Source organism: Semicossyphus pulcher, unplaced genomic scaffold (assembly GCF_022749685.1).
Source record: "Semicossyphus pulcher isolate SPU_LCO1_2020_fin unplaced genomic scaffold, fSemPul1.0.p SCAF_21, whole genome shotgun sequence".
In the NCBI taxonomy this organism is placed as follows: Eukaryota; Metazoa; Chordata; class Actinopteri; order Labriformes; family Labridae; genus Semicossyphus; species Semicossyphus pulcher.
In genome coordinates, this window is record NW_027211695.1 from 11598943 (window position 1) to 11621197 (window position 22255).

Genomic DNA, 22255 nt, shown 5'->3' on the forward strand with positions numbered 1-22255 from the left:
TGTTTTTGCAGAACATTATGTCGTCACAGTTAAGTTGACCTTCGACCTTTTGGGTATGAAATGTCATCACTTCATCATCTTATTCTATTTTGTCATTTGTCATACAGTAATTAGCGTATGATTTCTGGAGTTATAACCAAAAACGGGTTGTGTGAGGTCACCTTAACCTTTGACCTTTGACCACCAAAATCTAATCAGTTCATCCTTGAGTGGAAGTGGACGTTTGGGCCAAATTTGAAGTAATTTCTTCAAGGCGTTGCTGAAATATCGTGTTCACAAGAATGGGATGGACGTGAGTTCACAGTGACCTTGACCTTTGACCACCAAAATCTAATCAGTTCATCCTTGACTCCAAGTTAACAGTTGGGCAAAATTTGAAGACATTCCCTCCAGGCATTCCTAAGATATTGCATTCTCAGGAATAGAATAGACATGAGGTCACAGTGACCATGACCTTTGACCTTTGACCACCAAAATCGAATCAGTTCATCCTTTGTGGCAAATTTGAAGAAATTACCTCAAGGCGTTTCTGAGATATCGTATTCACAAGAATGAGACGTACGTCCGAAATTTTTGTTATTGAAATCAGTCATTTTAAGCACATTTTTATATCAAGGTAAATTTGCCCATTTTTTGGGGAGAATTCGAAAGTCTTCAACCATCATTTTCTACAAATGAAACAGTTTTTTGAAATTACCATATGAAGCACAGGAAGTAGGAGCTCTGAACCATAACAAAATATGTTCTTAGGTCATGTGATGCAATTTCAATTTAGCCGAAAGCTCCAGAAAAAGCTTGTAAGAAAAGCTGAAGTTAAGAATATTTTATCACAGACAAAATGTGTTACCAAGGTCAAGAATGAGTCTCAGGGCTCAAATCTTTTGCAAGTTTTAATACATTTGCTATAATGTAGTAGAAGAAACTATTCTTTCTAGAAAAATGTAATGTATTCCCATATGTCATTGGACAGGGAGCTTTTTCCTCTTAACAAACAGGCCTTTATACTGGGATAGTTTTGCATTTAGCGGTCTCAACTTCCTAAAGTTAATCCCATCATTAAATACTATAATATGTTAATCAATTAATACATAATGCATGTGTGTATGTGTGAGCATATTTGTGGGTGTGTGCAGAAGTGTGTCAGCATTGACTAATGCAGAGATACTGTCATTGAGGGTACAAGGGCATCGCTAAAAGCCCTCTTTATGCAAATGGAGCTGAGATGACAGTGTGTATGTGTCACAGGCAGGACATATCTCATAATGATAACTTATCTCAGCCAGCAGATACGGCTGATATGGAATATGCGAGACACGCACAAACGTGCCTCTGTGCTAACACACATACACACACGTGCACACAATTACCCATGGTGTCCCTCTCCTCCGTTCTCTCTCTCCGCCTCTCTCTGTTACATGGAGTGCTCATTAACAAATTTATTAATGGCCTCTTAATTATGTCTGCTTATCTTCTTCTAAAGCACCGGCACTGCCCCCAGACTCCAATCTCAGCACACACACACGCACACACACACAAACGCTCACACACATTATGCACATATTTACTTAAAACTGCACTTCTGCACTCTTGACATACATAACTTATATACTGTATATATATATATACTGTATATATATACTGTATATATATGTGTGTGTGTGTGTGTGTGTGTGTCCTACCCAGCATTGACATCTTCATTACACACACATACATTGAATTGCTGGCATTTTTTACAGACTAAATTATCTGATGAAGTCTCCTATGAGAGAAATGAATCGACTTCAGCTTCTTCATTCTTTCTTTTGACACTCTCTCCTCCACCTCATCCCCTCTTTTTTCATATAATTGAGCTCTGCTGGAAGCTTCATCTTTCCCAAGCCTATCTCCTCCACTCATCCCTACATCACTCTTTACCTGCTCCTCTGGTATTTTTTTTCAATTACTTTCTTTTCCTTCCTCTGTTCCCTCTCTATCATTCCATCTCTCTCTCCGCTCCTCTTGACCCCTCTTACCTCCCTCCTTGCTTCCACCCACGTACCTCCATCCTCTCTTCTTTATCCTCCAATCTCTCTATCACACCATCTCTTCCTCGCCATTTGAGAGGTGCTTTTAGTTCTTTGCTTCCTCTTTCCTATCTATCCATCTCTCCCTGGCTCTCTGAGATATATCTGCCTGCTCACTACCTTCCTTACCTCCTTACCACCCTTCCCTCTCTATCCACCTGACTCATCAGCTCCTGCAGAGCTACACCAGTCCTTATAGCCATTCTTTAAATCAAATGGTGCAATACGTTAAAAGCATTAAGGCATAAAAAACTTACACTGTCAGAATCTTTTTGCACAATTATCCAATTAATTTCTGTCCTAAAATTTGATTTGTCTATTAAATATCTAATTTCTAGTCTTATTGCTTCTTTATAGACTTTTAAAAAGTTTCACATTTCCTCCTCACTAATAAAACTTAACAAAACGGTCATTAAGCAACTAAAATAATGAATAACAAAACTGAACTGTTTGTTCTGAAAAGAAACCAAGTAATTTAATTAACTGTAAACCCACACAAAAACACACCTACAGTACAAGGACAAACACATGATGAATAATCGCAGCAGCTTCCCAGCAGTGGTATATACCCATAATGCCTTGCTGCAGCCTGACACAGATGGATAAAGGCTGTCATTTCCTGTAAAATAGTGCAAATTACACACTGCTACCCTTGACAGTTTGTATATGTGTGAAAGGTACAAGATGTGGAAATGAACATATGCAGCCTGCTCTCACTCCTGACTTGTCATACAGCAGCTGTATGACGATCCAGGCACCCAAATGGCATTATTTCTGGACGCTGCCCTTGAGGTGATGTTTTGATGTCACGCTGGTCAGGTGATGTGTATGAAGAGTGCTTCACTTGGTGGCTGTCCGGGTTGATGGGTGGGTCAACCCAGGAGAGCAGCAAGATGATGCCGGATCTAATTTCCATATAACGCCAAAAGTTGATGTGACTTCTTATTCATTTACATATGCCATATAATTCGCACTTTTATATTGCACCTTATATTGTTCTGTATATTATACCTTATACCACGTATCATATTGTATGATTTCATACTGTTAAAATGTTGCTGCTATGAACCATACATGTCACTTTAACTTAGTCCTGTTTGTATACCAGTTGTATATACCTCTTAATTTTTTTTATTAAATCTATTCTTATTTTATTTGTATTTACTTGCTATTTTGTCTTTGTGCTGTTGCTACCAAATTTCCCCTCTTGGGATCAATGATGGATTATGTTGTCTTATACCATATGTTAGTTATGTAACGTATATAACTCACATACTTGCATTGCATACTTACTCACCCATACCATGGTCCTATCCCAAAACCTGACCAAACTACAAACCTTTGTGCTGCTTGCCCTGGTGTTTCTAAGCTTTATTTTGAAAGGTTAAGCGGCTGTTGCTAAATTATCATTTCTCTGTGGCTGCATTATTTTAAAAGTCTAACTGAACTTTGCATATTTATTATTGTTAACCTTATTGCAGAGCCCTGCACGTGTTTTTTATTTAATCTATTCTGTGTTCTTCTGATTAAGTCTTGTTTAGTTATGTAATTCATTTGTGTTTCATTGTTTAGATATAATTTCCTGTTTTATTTTGGAGTTCTACTGTCACAGTCCTGAGTTTGGATTTTAGTGTTTCCTGTTTTATTTTGTAGTTCTTGCCCCATGTATGTCATGTCTTATTTTACCTCCTTCCTTTGTTTTCTTTCCCGCCTTTTGGATTAGGTGCCCTGTCCTCATTGTTTACACCTGTGTTGATTAGTCTCATCTGTCCCTGTTAACCCCCTGTGTACATAATCTTTGTCTTCCCCTGTTTCTTTGCCAGTTTGTTGACGTCTATCCTTGTGAAACCCTTATCTGTTACCTGATTTTTGGTTGAACCTTTTTCCTCTCCCTTTTTGTGTTTCAATCTATAACTATGACAGCTCGTGCACAACTACAGGCTACAGGGTTACTTTTACAATGTCATATTCTGGACCTTAGAGCCAAGGACAAAGCAGCCGTACTGGACCAGTTGGGAGTGAGCACATGTTGGCTTATGTATTTTGGGAGCTCACAGTCAGGGCCGTTTTGGTAAGAATCCACACACCGTCAAAAGCCTGTGCTATTTCAACTCCAAACCGAAATAGAGATGTCCCAATATCACAGCTGTTTAAAGTTAAAGCCCTCCAAAACTCTCTGATTCAACGAGAGCTGACAAAAAGCCGATACCCTCCACAGGCTCCCACTTTAAAAAAAGACATCTGCAAAATCCAGACATGGAAAGCTGCAACCAAAGAAGACTTTAGTCTGACCACTGAAATACTCCAAAACGCATGCTAAATAAATACATCCTCAAAATTACACCTCTAAAGTCCATTATTGTGCAAATATCAAATACATATAATGGGATGTTTTTATGTGGTAGGATATATTGACGTAAATCTTCTCATGGAATAATGATTAAAAACACATACAATTTTTTCTTCCCTAGACCTCCTGGCATCCCACTTATATATCTCTTCATCTCTTCTTCCTCCTCCTCCCCCTGTTACCTCCAGCTAGAGGTCAGACTTCAGTCTTTCCTTGTCGGCTCTAATCACACCATCTTCCAATTCACTTTAAGTCCCAGAGAGGGGAGGGGATGCCGCCTTGGTTTGTAAAAAAAAAAAAAAAAAGTGCCATGTGAATTATTGACGTACACTCTTCTTTTAATGAAATCACTGCTTTGTTTTTTGATTATTTTCTTGTATCTGTGGAAATTGCAAATATTTATATTACTGCGCTTCTGCGGATGTGTTTTTATGCAAATCACAGTGTTTCAAAGGGCTGATCGAGAAGGCAAATGTCTTTGCAAAAGGGTGCTGATTTGCAAATAGTGTGCATAATAATTTGCATTCGCTTAAAAAAAAAGCTCTATCTTGAGGCAGAGTGAACTGTTTATTGTGGTCACAGTCACAGACGGCATTTCTGTGATGACTTACAACAACCTGGGCTTTTTTAATGTAAGTGTAGCATGGTAGCTATCTAACTTTTATGGAAGCTAGCCTTTATTGGTCAATGACTCTGACTTGCAGAGAAAGAAATCTTAGATGTTTCCTGCACTTTTTCAGTGTTGAACCAGGCACTTATGGCGTGCATGCATACAGTAGTCTTCACTGATATAATGAACAGAGAGGAAGGTAATGTGATTAACAACAAAATATATAACATTTTCGTTTAGTCACTCTCCAAAAACTTCCGCCTTCACAGTCTTTAAAGAAAGCAGCAGACAGCTGCTTAAAGGAGCAGTTTGTCCCTGGAAAAAGCCACTGTCAGTCAAAGCTGGTGTTCTCTGTAAACGATAGAAGCAGTAATATTTGAAATTGGCGGCATAGCTGTGGAGAAAGTTGTACAAACAGTTCGTGGTTTCCCATTCTACATTCCTACAACACCCAGCGTGCATTGCACCCCTCCCTCTGAAAGACCAGCCCAGCAAGAGACGCTGGAGTGATGTACTACCGTTTTCACTGCAGGCAATGGCTCAGAGCGGGACAGAATCCGAAATACGACAAGAATATACCGGTGAATCGTCTAAAAAAACTTCGGCTCTGCATTTTAAACCTGACTATTTTCAACGAGACATGACTCAGTTCTAAATGTAGCGTTTCAACTAAACACTGCAGACATCGGAGGCGGGTGTCCTAGATTGAGGAAGTGTAGTTCAGCAAGCTCCCTGGCCTCCGCCAGATGATACGTTTTATGTAGTCTGTAACAAATAGATGTCTCCCATCAAGTCCATCATTTTGCACTACACTAATAAGCTCTTTCTTATAAATGCTTAGCCTGAATGGAGCAGTCTGCTGATTAAAGAAAACTGATGGTAGACTTAAAAATAAAAATAGGACGAAGAAGATATGAGATGCAGGAAGAAATCGTGACAAACGCCTCCTGAAAGCAATTTAAACTTGCATACAGCCTGATAGGAGCAAGTTATACATGAGATAAATCTCTCTCCATCGCTCTCTCTCTTAGCGGCCGGGTGCTAAGATGGCGTCCTGCCACAAAGTTCCTGTTCTGTGGAGCTCACCGCTGGGTCTTTGGCAGGGTCCATCCTGCTCCAGGCAAACAGGCAGAGGAGTTTAGTTTGGGGACTTTGATTGGAGTGAGACTGGGAGCGCACATCAACTCTGATTGTACAAGAATATCACACAAATCAAATACAGTAACTTTAATGAATCTGATTGTGTCTATTCTGAATCCAGCTTGTTCTCTGTCACATCAAATTTCAGCTACTGAGCAACCTCAAAACTCTCATCATTAAGATTGATTGGGACATTTAACTAACTAACTTTAGAAAAATATAGAATATAAATACATATTCAACAAATCCCGTGCTTCTCTGTAAGATTTGGTTTCACACATTTTAAAGCCTGATGTAAAAAGTGTCCTAAGGTTGGAATCAGACCTTCTTCAATAAGACATGCTGGAGTGATGAGCCTTGATTTAAGAGTGTGACATGAATTTGTGATAGAAACTGAGTTGAATAAGTGATATCGTCTGCTTTCATTATGAGGATTTAATGCCTCTGCCCTCCATCTCAGCGTGTCCTTAAATGGATTACATGAAACACACTGAGCATGAATACATATGTTAATATATCCATTTATGCATGGAACACGGTATAAAGCAGAGAGCGATAGGTGTTCTCTAAGATATGAGTCATCATGGTAGACGGCATCATGGGCTTGAATCTGTCTTGTGACCTTTGTGAATGTCAGCACCCGACCGCCGCTCTCTCCCGTCACTTACCACTCCGAAATGTCTAATAAAGCTGGAATGGTTTAAAAATAATGAAGATAAATATCTGTGAATGGCTGTCCTTCATGGCCCAACGGCCTTAAGGGACTTACGACATCTTAACTAGCAAAGATTTTAAGCAGTAGCCTCTCTCTCTGTGTCTGCTCTGGCCTTTAGCCGCCTGGTGCGGGTGTGATTCACATATACAGCATAAAACCATGAGCTTGGTTATTATGACCAATATACATTTAAATTATCTTAGGGCGCCGGTTTAGCTGAGTCGGTAGAGCAGGCGCCTCATGTTCAGAAAAGTCAGCTCGACTCCGGCTTGCAGCCTTTTGGTGCATGTCATCCCCACTCTCTCCACCCCATGTTTCCTGTCAGTCTTCACTGTCCTGCCTAATAAAGGCAAAAAGGCAGACAAACAATCATAATAATAATATATATATATATACGTACATTTATGTACTATCGAAGACAACAGCTCAATATGTGTTCATAATACAGTCACACCATCTGATTGACTATCCGACACTATCTGACTTGGTGGTGAAAGTGTATTGGAGGGAGCCAGCTGCACATCCATCCATCCATCCAGGGCCAGCTCTGGCCATTATGGCGCCCTAGGTGGTGGTAAAATGGTAAAATATAATTTTTTTTCTGCCACACAATTTTTCATTTTGCATGCCAGTGTGCAACACAGTTATCCAGACGAGACCTGATTATTAGACTTGCGATAAAGATCTATCAAGCTTACTACAATGTGTTGGGATATGAGGACATTGTGGGGCCTTATACACCCGTAGGGGGTTTGATTTTTCATTATTTTGTAATAAATATTTAGTTTTGAATCGTTTAAGTGGTGTATTTCCTTCTTTTGTCATGTCTTGTAAGCCGGGTCATGACAGCGGGTCTGGGGGATTCTCCCCAAGCTCTATTTTGATGCAATTTTAGGCACTTTTTATTTACATTGAATGTAATCATTGAAAATGTAAAAACCTCAACTGCTATAATTTAACATTAATTGAATAGACTTGGAAAAATGTGAAATTCCTGAGTTACCATTAGTTTAATGTGATATTAGAAGGGTTTTTCTTCATTCATAGACACTCACAATGAACTTTTTAATATAGTCTCTTTGTCTCTCTCCTCGCTCTCTCTTTCCATCACATGCTGCTGTCTCTCTTCCCCTCCTTTTCTATTATATGCTGTCTGTCTGTCGTTCTGTCTGTCCGTCTGTCTCACATGTGGGATTCGTCGAGTAGGGTGAGCTAATTAACCAAGAGAACGTACATTATATGTACGACAAAACCTCTTACCCTCCCCTCCATTAAAAAGTCGAGTCAGAGTTTTTCCAACTGAGCCTGAACGCATCTCTTCTCTCCTCTCTTGTAACTTGTGTCAGGAATGGCGCACTCAGTGAGTAGTCGAGGAGGTTAGAGAGGGAGCGCAGCAGAGTGGCGGTTAATGCGAGCGGAGCAGAGAGAACGTTTGGGAGTGAAGGTGTCCACCTTGCAGTAGGTTTGAATTTAACATTGGGGCTCAAGCCAGCACCCCCAGAACATGGCGGCCTAGGCAACCGCCTATATCGCCTATGTCTTGAGCCGGCCCTGCATCCATCATCTATCCATTTATTATCTACTGCTTATCCTGTTCAGGGTCCCGGGCAGCTGGAGCCTATCCCAGCTGTCATTGGACGGGAGGCGGGGTACACCCTGGACTGATCACCAGTCGTTCACAGGGCTGACGCATAGACAGACAACCTTTCACACTCACACCTACAGGCAATTTGGAGTCACCAGTGAACCTAACGAGCATGTCTTTGGACTGTGGGAGGAAGCTGGAGAGCCATTTTTTAAAGAGATAGATTATCTTCCTTCAAATCTTGTTTAAGAGTTTCAAATAAAAATTCATCACATGTACTGTTGTATCATATTTTGCAATGAAGCCAAAACTGCTACGAGTCTTTACTTAGTTTAGTTCCAGCCTTGTTTTCAGAAGCATGTCCTGCACTGATGAGAATTCAATAAGTTCCTTCTTTGACCTAACTAAAGACGTGAAGAGCAAAGGAACAATCAGTACTAATCACCTACATTACAAGTATACACGCTCAAGCTAATACAAAAGTAGCAGAATGACCCCTGGAGCTGCAAAAAACACTATCTTCTAGTGCTTTTAATATTTAGTCCAAAATAAACTGTATGCTTTTATTTTTCTGATAAGAGCCCCAATAATGGGCTGTGCTGTGAGAGACAATTACACATTTTTGCCATGATAGGAATGAAACTAATGAATGACTTATTGTTTCATGCTATAATCACTTGATTTAATCAGACAGGTTGAACGGAATTAAAACTTCTGCATTACATTTTTCTTTTTACTATACTCTAATAAGATGTGAAGACTTCATGCTGCACTTAATGAATGACTAAAAGTGCTCTCTATCTCTGCCTGACTCTATCTCTCCCTGCCCCTCTCTGCAGAGAGGGAGTCTAATTGCATGATGGATAATTTAATGGCAGAGGTAAAGCCCCAGTTTTAGAGGAAGCTCTCCTCTCATCAGCATGCAGAATCTCTTTTGAGAGTACAGCAGACAATTCTACAGAACATGCACTGTACAAATGTGTGTGTGTGTGTGTGTGTGTGTGCAGGGTACATGGGGTGTTGCACTCTGGCTCGTACCCAGTTCTGCTGATTGATGGCACATTAAAGTGAAGGACGCGTCACGCACCTGTGCTCACAGCGGAACAACACACAGGTAGACATGGTGCTGTAATCAGCAAGGTGCCCCACACACACATACGTGCACACACACATGGGAATTCACAGTGGATCTGACTTGTATATTTTTCAAAGGGAGCAAACACATGCCAAACTCTTACACACAGAGCACATGTATGTGCCGTAGGTCCTGAAACAACATCTACACACGTGCTTTAGAACTCAAACGTCCTGCCCGGAGGGCGTTGATACAGTATAGATCACAGCTCTGCATGTCCCCTTTTATCTCACGGTGCATGTGCATGTGTGCCTGTGTGTGTGTGTGTGTGTGTGTACAGTCAGTGTGCATCTGCAAATTTACGCTGCATCTGTGTCTGTGTGATTCACCACATTCTGCTTCAAAACAAAACAGCAGTGTTTGCATTTCTATACCTCACATGTGCATGTACATTATGTGAATGCCTGAATCTTTATATATCTGTTCAGTGTCTATACAGCAACACAATGAATCATCGCCTCATGGCCAGAACCCTCGCTTCCTCTACTGACACACGCAAGTTACATTATTCAGTGTTATTCATGTACTGACTTGGTTACGGCACTTTAAGTACAGTAAATGCAGCATGCATGTTTAAGTGCTTCATGTAAATGGGAGGGGAGGACAAGTGGGGGAAAGACAGGAAATAGCAGAACGGTAAAAAGAAGATGACAAAGACAAGTGATGGAGTCACATGTTCCCATAGAGTATAACCACAAAACAGCAAATAACTTTGTATGATTGTCAGCTCAAAGACAAAATACTTTAAAGACATAGTTGTCGCACACAAACTTACACCATCTTTAAATACAGAAAGTTTATTTCTTATCTTATGTTCATGCAAAAGGTGAACACAGACATTTCAATTTAAAGGGGCAGTTTGTGATGTATTGATCCTTAATTATTTACATGAAAAAAAAAAGAGAAATGGTCGCTGCTGAAACAATCTTCTCTTTCCTCTTTTTGCTTCCGATGTAGAACATTTTTCAGATTAAAGGCCCTTTAAAAATATACGGGCGAGACAGAAAAGTGTTTTTTTCTCTTTAGAAAATAAAACCTACTACTACTATTTTTTGAAAGTTGAAACTGAAAAGCGAGCCTGTCGTGCTAAATTCCTTTTCCAGTGATCCCCTAAACAAGTCTGGCAGGTTTATACTCATTAAAACCAATCTCGGAACCCATCGGCTGTAGTCTGACGACGATATAGCCTCTGGCGAAAATTTCGGGCATTTAACAGTTCATCTCTGTCTGGCGAGTCTCAGCGTCACTGTAAGTTAATGAGTTACACAGAGGCTGCACTCGGGCTTACTTCAGTGGTATGAACCCGAAAAAGAAACCATTTTTCTTGTGATTTATTTAATGAACAAGGTTGTAAGTTAAATAACAAAATAACAACAACATAATGCATATTTGAAAACAGTAAATATACAGGCTTTGTCAGGTCTGTCCTCGAGAGGAGAAGGAAACTACTTTTAAGTGCTCAGGTCAGTCATTTCTGATGCATTCAATGAAGTCAGGGAAATCCAAATGCTGAACAGCTTTTCAAGTTTTTTGATCTAGGACGGATTGTTTGCTGAACTTGCTGCAGATGTCTGTTTATAGAGATTAACAAGAAGCTAAATCATCATCAGATAGCCGCTGATGGGAGCCGGGATGTCATTACGGCGCATTACGTTCTGCATGCTTTTGCTCTCCACACGGACTGTTTTTCCTGCATTCGCCGCAGCCTGCTGATGAGTGATGGGTCAATACTCAATACTCAAGTACAAACAGAACTTCCCATAATAAAATACAGTTGCGCGCCTGCAGAGATTACATTAAAACGAACCTGATAGAAAGATGATCTTTTACTTGACATACTGACAGCTAAAGAGTTTACATACGACTCATAATTTCAGCTTTACTTGACCTCTAAATTAGAAGTTGGGTACCAGAGAGACAGACCAATGTGAGGACCAAGGTCGTGTGCTGATCTCACTGCTGATCTGTTGGTCCACAGCACCTGTCAGTAAATCCTACACCACCCTTGGGTGCCGCGGACTCTCCGATCAAAGTAAATTAACACGTAATCAGATACAGACGCAAGCAGGAAAGCATGCACACGTAAGACTTCATCCCGTAAGGCCGGTTTATTTTCACACATCGCTCGACAGCGGGTTTGTGGTTATGAGTGTGTGAGGGTGAGAGGTAAACACAGACACACACACACACACACACGAACAGGAGAGGGTGGATTAAAATGTCATATGATTTAATGACTTTTCTTTTAGACAATGTCACTTCGGTCAGGGACACTGTGGTTGAGAGAGTGACAGATTCTCTACTCATGACATGTGTGTGAGCGTGCGTGTGTGTGTGTGTGTGTCCCATGCTATTGTGGCTCTCTCTGTGCCTTTGCGTGTCTCTATGTCTTGTTTTGGATGTAGCCAGAAGGCTTTCATGCTGTCTGCGTTTTCCCTGTGCTGTGTGTGTGTCTGGTCATGTGTGTGTGCATGCATGTGTGTGTGTGTGTGTGCTGTATCCCTGAATTGTCATCTCCATGTGACACACGTCCCGCTCAGCGCAGCACACAAACCATGCGGCAAATTGATTGCATATAAAATGCTAATGCCGGTTTTACTGTCCTCAGCATGTTAATATTGCACTCTAACAATAGGCATTGATTAAAGGGCCGGTGCGCTGTTTCTGTGGGGTTTTTTGACATTGAGGAAAGAAATGGTGGTGGGGGGTGCAAGATGCTGACTCGACGCTTGCCGGTCATTTGTTACCTGGGCTCATGAGACGGAGAATCCCAGCAGAGAGGAAATTGTCTGATGCAAAATATGACGTTGAATGCTGCTGTAGATAAATATGAGCATATTTGCATGCATGTACACATGCTTCACTGTCGGTGTGTGTGGTACAAGCTCAGCTGGAGGTCATTTGAAGAGCAAAGTTTCCCCATCTGAAACCCTTTTGGCTTCCTTGCCCTGCTCTTATTACTCTTTGGTGTTCTCAGTGCCGTGCTGTGCCGAGCTGTGCCAAGAATGTGCCGCACTGAGCCAAAGCAACTCACCTCATTCCTGCCAGGGCACCACAGCATTAACCCAGCTACAACAACCTAGCATGACCTCAACAACACTCACTGCTCTTTTTTGTGCAAGCAAACTTCCAGCCCACACTGAATTACAAGAGGAAACACACACACTTACTCGAGCACATTGACCAGAAATATTGGATTTCGTCTGATAATGATGATTGATATCCCTCCAAAAACTCTCCCCAGCCAAACAAATGGTGGTCTGCTCCATAAATCAATTGGTTGGGAGGGGCGGCTCGGAGAGCTCACATTGATCATCTCGCAGGCCAAATGTTAGCATCTCCAAATCATCTATTCCGGGCACCGTTTCATGCACAACATCTGCCGCACTGGCAGAGACAGAGGGCGGAACCTGTTACAAAACAACACAGGCCGTCGGATGCTGGTGATGCACAGTGGAAAGCACGTGGCAATATATCTTTTTGGTGATTGATGGGGGGACAGTCACTTGTCTGTGGCTAATTAGAAAACATATAAGAGCCTGCATGATTACTACATGTGGCTGAGATGATCTCCATGTGGATATCAGCTAATATTTCCTGAAAAAAAACCATCTTAAAAGCAATTTTGAATCAAATCTTTCAACCCTTTCCTAGCAGTGGATGCAACAGAACGATTGACACTAAAGAGCTAGTACCAGGTCAGATTGGCAGCAGAGCAAAGGTGTAACGTGATAAAATGTGAGACATCTTTATCTGTAGTCTGGTAGCCCTCCACAGTGAGAATATTGTGAAAATCCTTTCATGAGCATCCTTTCGGAAACAACGATGTAATGAAGCAATTTTATATGGCCACTGGCTTGTAGCAGGTTAATTTACTGTGTTTTACTGTACATCTGTTCATTTCTGCAAAGGAGGGAGCATCTTTTAACTCTCTGAACTCTGGGCCCCTTCTGCTCTTTTTATCTACAGGCTTGTGGTACAGCTGCATTATTCCTTAGCTAGCAATTTCTATGCAAGTGGGACTACGCATGGACAGTTTTACTAAAGAAAAGTGAAAGAGAAGAGCGTCAGTGTTACGAGAACATGAAAGCCATAGTTGTGAGAGTCTGTTTTTCTTACACAAATTTGTATTCAGGATGAGACTGTTTAGGTTCTTTTCATGCTTTGAGTGAAGCAAATAGGACCTGTAATGTGCCGTGGAGTCAGCTTGGGCCATTTCAGCCAACTTTTTTGCCTTGAAGTTTAGGAAGAAGATACATTTTGGCAGACACCTACACTATAAAAAAGTCATAATGGAACACGCTCTGCTGACGCTGTCATTTTTTTTATTCACCTTTTATACACCTTGCATCTTGTGTTCAATTCAGGTCAAAATCAACCTTAATCCGTACACCCAGTTTAAGCCATCAGAAGTGATGGCTGGTTTAGCTTAGTGTAGAGCAGGTGTGCCTTGACATACTAGCACCTGGTTTGACCTCCACCCTCCGCCCTTTGGTACATGTCTACCCCACTCTCTTCTCCAGTCTATTTTCAGCCGTCCTATCGAATAAAGGCAAAAGGCCAAAAAATACGAAATGAAAAAGAAGTGATTGTCTATCTCACAGTCGATCGACATATCAACAGCCCTCATCCTTATAAGCCGAAATAACTACCATGTTTGTGTGAGTACGAGCAGCAACTTCCAGGGCTGAAAAAACGAAGCCAACATGGAAGTGTCACAAATTGCAGTTCCTTGAATGGCTACATGAGGCTGGCTCCAATAACGTGGAAACCCCCATACAGCCCAATGTTTAAATGCCAACTTTACAGCACGCAAAAACATTCGTACAGCCTGGTACAAAAAAAACACATTCTTGATGCTGAATTTTAAAACATAGTGCCTGCTTTTATCACATTAAGGCTTAAAGTTACGCACCAATAGGGCATGGTTGGGTCCGCTGGCTGTCCTGCACGGTTTGCCTATGCTCTTAACTTAACATCTCGGCTGGTTGTGTATCTTGTGTTAATGACTTTTGGGGGATTATTTTAGCATATATCAGACAAATAATTTGCTGTTATTGATATAACAGACCATTCAAGAAGCCTGTCCAACATTTGGATGAATGACATCTCACTAATATTTTATTCATATGTTGGTAAATGGACTGTACTTATTCGACGCACACTTATGGCTATGCCACCAGGAGCGATTTCGGGTTCAGTGTCTTTTCCAAGGACACTTCGACATGTGACTGCAGCAGTCAGGGATCAAACCCCCAACCTTCCGATCGAGAGATGACCAACTCTACCACTTAGCCACAGCCGCCCCATACACTAGCACTATTAGGGCCCAATCAGATAGAACGCATTTTAGAGGCTGGGGGGGCTTTTTCGTCATTGTTTTCAATGAGAGGGACGCTTTTTGCGCGTTGCTGTTGTGTTGCAGAGCACCTCGTGTTTTTCTGCTCTGTGCGACTCGCGTTTTTGAGGATATCAAAAACTTCAACTCAAAACAGAAAAGTGCGATGTCATGGGCGTTTTTTATGATTGTCCAATCAGATGAAAGGAGAGGCGGGCCTTCTGTCAGTTTACAATATAACAGTTTACAACATGACAGCTAATGATTCAGTGGTTGCCTTAACAACTGTAGAAAAAAAGGCACAGGGAGCCCTTATTATATCTGGCTTGTGAGGTCGTTCAGTGTTACTCATGTAAAGTTTTATTTTGGGCCTCAAGATTGCGGTTGGATTTCCCCACCAAAAATAGGACTGGACACAAAGATGAGAAGACTGGTTATTTTAAGTTGCATGATTAGTTACGTTCATAACAGTTGTGTAATGAGCTATTGAAATGAGCCTAACAGGTGTTTGATTCAAATAAATCAAAATTGTATTCCTGGTTAATCTGAAAAAATGAGCATTGCACCTATATTTAAATTTATTGGGAGACTTTTAAAATCCAACAAATTAAAGATACAAAAAATAACAGTTTTTAGCCTGGGATTGAGAAACTTAATGACCAATGTCATCATAATTAAGATTAACATAAATCACATCCACATACAGTAGACTTTATTGTGTCTCTCTGACCAAACCTCCGTCCCTCCATAGCATCGTGATGCTGCGTCACGTACACAACAAGAAGGACGGAGAACAACAAACAAACTGTGAACGATGAGAGTTTCATACGTTAGACGGGCTTCACTCTCACTCCTGATCCATTAACAATAGAGCCACGGTTACGTAACATAGCATTGTAGCGTCCAGTGACAAACTGACTGGGCCCAAAGACAAGATGATTAGACACAGCGGGAAAGAGACAGGCAGACACTGAGGCAGAGAGAGACAGTTATAAGAAAGCCAGATGTCCTTGAGAAGATAAGTGAGTGGTGTGGGGGGGGGGGGACAGGGCGTTCGAGGCTGTGGGAGAAAGGGAGGTGAGATAGAGGGAGGAGGAGAAAGCGTGTTGGAGGATGGAGGAGAGAGGGAGAAAGCTGATAAAGAGAGAGAGAGAGAAATATAGTCCTCTATAGTGTAGCCTGTCCGGAGTGTCCGCTCTACGAGGCAGTAAATCGCCCCGAGTCAATGTGTGCTCTCCAAACGCTGCCGCACATTATTGATAAATCAGAGTGTGTTAATGAGAGGAGCTGGTGTGGTCTGATGAATCACGGCACAACAATGAACCTCACACACACACACACGCACACACACACACACACACACACAGACGAACAGTCTAGTCGAGGTGCATGTGCTTATACTATCGCATTATCGCTTGTTTCTGACACAACCACACACTTATTTTCTCCCTCTCCCTCACAAACACTCACAGTACACACACCAATTTGCAGTGGATGAACACTTGGCCCCGGTGCTGCAGTCACAACTCCGAGTGTTATTCTATCCTGTTAACAGAAGAGAAAAGGGTTTCCACAGCTGCTCCAGCAGGCAGTCAGAGGACAACACAAGCTATTTCAGTTTCGCTTTGATATCCAATAGGCGGCTTAACATCCTCATTAGATCATATCAGCCGCACACACACACACGCAAATACACACACACGCAAAGCCAGGGTGAAATAATCTCACTCCCACACACCCTCTGTAAATTATCATGAAATCTAATCATTTGTTTGTGTTTGTGTGTGATTTATTACTATGTATGAATGTGCCTAGGTGTGTTTTTTTAACGCTTGTATTTATGAAAGTGTGTTTGTAATTATAGATATGTGCACTGTGTATCTGCACTTGAAAGTGTGTCTGCTAAGGCTAGCTTGCTTGTGAGTGTGTGTTTGTGCAGGGCAAGCTGACCTTGTTATAAGCTGAGTGGGCTGTAGTGCTGGGGCATCATTAGTATGGGTTAGGTGAGGGTTAGAGGGTGTGTGTGTGTGTGTGTGTGTGTGTGTACGTGTGTGTGCGTGTGTGTGTCTGTGTGTGCAGAGGTGAGGGGGTGAAAGAGTGGAGAGAGATGCAGGATGGCAGTGGAAGAGAGGAGGCAAGAGGGGGAAGGTGCGTGGGTCAGGTTGGGACAGGCAAACACACGTCACTTCCCCCTATCCGTCACTTAGAGGCAGGTAGGTAGTAAGTGTTTAAACTCTTATGAAGGTGTTTAAGGCCATGTCTACACGTAAATGGGTATTATTGAAAACTGAGTTTTTGCCTCCTTCGTTTCCAACAAAAACCCTGTCCACACAAGCACAGTTGTAAAAAGTCCCCATCCAAACAAAAACGCAAAAACACAACGGAAACGCTGTCATGAAAACGCCAAAGGCGGCGATATAATCTGGTCATGCAAAGAAGAAGAAGAAGAAGAATCACGTCATCACATTCATACCAGCCACAGGGAGATATTTGGGGTTCAATGTCTTGCCCAAGGACACTTCGACATGTAGCCTGAGGGAGCTGGGGATCGAACCTCCAACCTTCCAATTGAAAGACGACCAACTCTACCCGCCACAGACGCACCGTTAGTTAGCAACTGTAACTAGGCGTGGGAGGCCTGTCAAGCTTTCAGGACAAGGAGAATTGCAGAAACGGTGTGCATTTGGAATATGCAAGTCCGACAGGAGATATCCTCAAACGTTAGAAGTTTTTGCTTTTCTGAAGCCAAAAAACTCGAGAGGAGAGATGTCAGAAATTGATTCAAAATTGTGAAAGACAGTCAACTTGTCTTCTCTTGTGCTCCGCTTTACCACCTTGGTTTGTGACATTGTTGTGGCAAACTTGTACAGGATTCTGTTGTTGTACCTTTAGCAGATCCAGTGTTTGGATCATGCGAGCAATATCCTGACGCGCTTTAAACAAAATGAAAAAGTGTGATAACTTAGTTTTGCTAGCAATGGGCTAAAACATATAAGATAATGAAAGTTATAGGGAGTCATAACTAAACACTATCTTTAAATAAAACAATATATTGACATACCCTGCTGTGCAACAACATTGTTGTTCCTGTAAATGATTTTCATCAACATGAATAGTCGAGACGTGGGGTGCCCAACGCTTGCATTGGGACCGGTGAGCTTTTGCCTTGATTTTTATGTCCTCTTCAATCTCAACACTCCGCTGGCAAATTATATTCTGGATGTAGCTTTCAAATGCGTATTTTCATCCTTTCTGTCTACTTCTCTCTGATATTTGGGGACTATTTCCCTAGAAACTGGCTTTTATTTCCCTTGGAACAACTGTCATAACATTTACATGCCGGTGTAGCAACAGTAACCAAGGGGGGCGGGACTTAGCGAAGGGTCAATTGGATACAGATATGACAAGAATGCATTGAGCACCTCTTCCCAGTCCTCACTCGTGGACTTCTCCTTCACTTTTAGTGAGGCAGAGCAAATTAATGTGTTTTCAGGGAGTGGCATTGCCATTTCTAGTGTAAGATGCTTTAAAAATCTAGCTTTTTACTCCAAATGTTGCCTCCCAATTTTAAAGTAATTTCTGGTTAGGATTCAAAAGCTATGAAGTTACTTCAAACAGGCACAGAGTCATCGTGCAAAATTAGGTTGCAGCATTGGGTGCTGACTATGTAGGCATGTGACATCATTAGCCTACTTAGTAAGTGAGAAATACATCCCTGACACCAACACCAAAACTAAACTAAACTAATGCTTGGAAATAATTACTCTGATATGTACAGACTAGTTTTATATTACACACTGTGAAAACAGTAAAGCCACAGGAAAGATGATATTCCAAGTACTTGTGTGTGATGTGTGACACCACTGACCTAGAAAGGAGGACTTTTCACTGCTGGTTTCATGTTAAAATTTCCTGTAATACTTAAACTTAACTTTGTTTAACTTTCAGCAACCTGAGGGTGATCATATTGTTTCGAAGCTGCTGAAAAACTACTTATATGGGCATCACTGCACATGGTATTGTAGATGTTGACATCTAAGTTAGAAGAAAACATGATAATGATTGGTAATGGCCACATCTATACAAGCTTATGCATACGACAACACAAATGTGGTGTTTACCACAGATTATGAATTACAAGGCTGTATGAGTACTGATGCTTTAATATGTCATCCTGCTATCAGCTGAGTGATGTCAAAGCAGGCTAGAATATTTATTTAAAAGCCTGAGGTACTCCCTTCTATCTTATCGTCCCAGTTTTTCTGTTGTGTATGAGAAATGAATATTGAGTATCTGTGCTTGAAAAAACCCAACAAAATCAAGAGAAGGTAGCCAAAAGAGGGCAATGCAGCAATCCAAAGCCAACAGAAAACAACCAAAAAACAATGCAAGAGACTATAAGCCACAGAATGCAGAATACACCGAGAGAAAAGGCCAGTATAAACAATGGAGGCCAGTTGGAGGCAAAGTGGATGCAAGCTGTAAGCAGCCTGCTCTGAAGTCCTGCCAACCAGAGGAAGAGGAGCAGGAAGAACAGGAGGTGGAGGCTACGGCTCAGGAATAGTCTAGTCGTTTATTCCTAGCCAGGGGTCAACTGTAGCCTCAGGCTGGAGCTCAGAGAAGGAGGGAGATACTCTCACACACACACACCAGCTAGCACACCCACTCATAGCCAGGGGTCAGCAGTGTCCTCCATATGGCGAACACACACATGACGAGCCTCCTTGAGAGAATGATGAAGACGCAGAGTGCCACACACGGTACTTAACACAGACCCCTATAAATCACAACCTGAAATGGTTAGGCTGGTAATGTGTCTCTAACCACAGTCTCTATACCTCGTCCCACCGATTAGCATAATAAATCCATAAGAGTGAGAGAAGCACTAAAGTTATTAGGATGGAAATGGTTTCAAACAATGGGCATGATGCACGCGTGGCCTTTTCCCAAAGAGCTGGCACTGCCACGACCTGTCCAACATATTTTACAACCATAATTACAATATAGAGAGCAGCCGCCTCAATGGCAGAAGCTGCTTCCAACGTTAGAGGTTCCCTGCGTAATTATCATGATGAACTTGGCAAACTGAGGTAATAAATATAGAACACACACACACACAAACACATTTGCGTGGGTTAGAAAAGGACACACATACTGTACACGGAAGTAAAGGAAGGGAGATTTGGGGACGGGAACACACACACACAAATACACACACACACGGAGGCTGGTGAGGTGAGGACAAGCTCAGGGAACACACACACGAGGATACACACATTGTTAAAATGAGTGACCAAAAATCTATTTGCGGTAAAGTGTAGTTTTTAACTAGTAATTTCGTAATTTGTAAGTCGAAACAGGGAAGACTGATAAAGCATTCATTAAAAATAAATAAAGTATAATTTAGAGAAAAAAAATGTAAAATCAAAAGCACAAACAGAAATGACCCAGACAAAAAATTGCAACTTAAAAGGCCAATGTCTTTAAGCTAAATTAACTTGTTTACTGCTCAGTCCTGCCTAATATTCCAAATACAACCAAAAGGTTTAACCAAGAACACAGAACTCTATTATTATAAAGCATCAAAATCTATCAATTATTTAGAAACAATATCAACACATTTGATTATCATTTCCACAACTCAATTTATCTTTGTCTCATAATGTCAAAAACCATCACCATATGCAGCCAGACACACTCATCACACAAATCAAGTGTCACTGTCTCATTAAGCTTCAATGAATAATTTTGCAATTACATTTAACATGCAAACACACAAGACAAATTAGGCCTCACTGTGAAGGAAGCACAGAGAGAGTAATGGCCCCCAGAATTGCAAATGAGGCGCCACTTGACATTTTTATATCACAGTAAATCACTGTATGTATGAGCCAAGTTCGTTGTGCGCTTGCAGATTACTAGAGTGTGTCTGGAGGTGTTGACAAGTACCTCAACAAAGTCATCACTACAGACACAACACAAGCTAGGTCATGCCTCTGGTCAGTGGTACAAATTTGTGTGTATTAAGCTGGAATTTACTCATTTCTTGTGCTAGCATAAATACAGGACATGTTTGTGTACAGCTACCGGGAAGATGGGCTGGGATGTTTCCCAGATTCAGATTAAGTCCTGAACTGGAAATTACAGGCTGGGGATGTTCTCTATTGAGGCTTTACAGTTGAGGATTAATCTGTAGTCTGGCAAGTCAACCATCAAAATCCAGTTATCCAGAACAGGCAGAAAATGAAGCAAAGAAGAAGAGAAGATGTGAGAGTACAGGAAGGAAGGAGGTAAAAAAGATTTTAATTGGAAGGCCTGTGGGGACTCACCCGGTCTTTTCTCCATTTTTCTCCCTCGACTGCCACATAGTCGAACCTTTGATATTAATATGAGGATTTGCTTCTGGCAGAGTGACTTGTTGCTCTTTGGGCAGGGTTTGCGCTTGCTGGCGATCTGCCGGTTTGCCTGGGGGTCCTTGACCTCCCTGCGCTGGCGAATTAGGGAGCTGGCAAGAGCGGCCATCTTCCCAGCGTTGACCCTGCCGCCGCCTCACCAGCCTCTGGCGGCTCGGTGGCGCCCAGGTGTCGGGGGGTACCGTGGGCCACCCCCCTGCCCGCTCACCCAGGGCGACGGAGCACCGCTGAGGGAGGGGTGCAGAGCTGAGGAGGGGCCTTCTGAGAATGGACCGAAGCGATGGGAAGCAAGGCAGAAAAAGAGGGACAGGGAGGGAATAAAATGAGGAGGTGGAAGAAAGAAGGGTGGATCCCTCAAAGGCCCACCCAAAACTGACAATTGATGCCTATCAAGATTTGGATTGATGAGCGTTTTCCTGTAAATGTCCTTCTGTAGTTTGTTTTCCCGTTGGGAGTGAGGTTCAGATTCAGCCTTGATACGTCACTGTCATGTTGTTATCCACCCAAAATCCAATGTCACCGATGTCTCCCAATGCCTCTGTCCCAGTCTGAGTTTGCCTTAACCCCCCTCCTGGAGATCCAATTAAGTTTGACTCAATCCTGTCAGAAAGGGTTCAGCGACAGAACCATGCGTCGCATTGTGAAGGCATACCAAAACCAAAATTCTTATTTAGTCCCCTTAACTTGCCCAGTCCTCAAGATCACAAGCCCGAATCATTCAGGGGATGAAGAAGTCCGATAATCAACTCTCCAAAATAACAGGAGTGACACTGACGGGACACACTGCGGATCCTTTTCGCACTGTCCCTCATATATAAAATCTCTCTGTCCGAAACAATGACAGAGAAGTAGAAGAAGAAGTAGGGACTGTCCGACCTGAGGTATCAGCTCCGCAAGCTGGGGCGA

The 22255-nt window shown here is 42.0% G+C and overlaps 1 protein-coding gene across 1 annotated transcript in view; it reads right to left on the reverse strand.

Annotated features, from left to right (window-relative positions):
* The window catches only part of fgf11a (fibroblast growth factor 11a), a 112696-nt gene extending 91096 nt beyond the window's left edge, over window positions 1–21600 (reverse strand). The window contains exon 1 of the mRNA XM_069672080.1: window positions 21266–21600. Coding sequence (XP_069528181.1) covers window positions 21266–21458 — 193 coding nt within the window. The 5' untranslated portion in view covers window positions 21459–21600. The remainder of the gene's footprint in view (window positions 1–21265) is intronic.
* Between the last annotated feature and the right edge of the window lie 655 nt (window positions 21601–22255).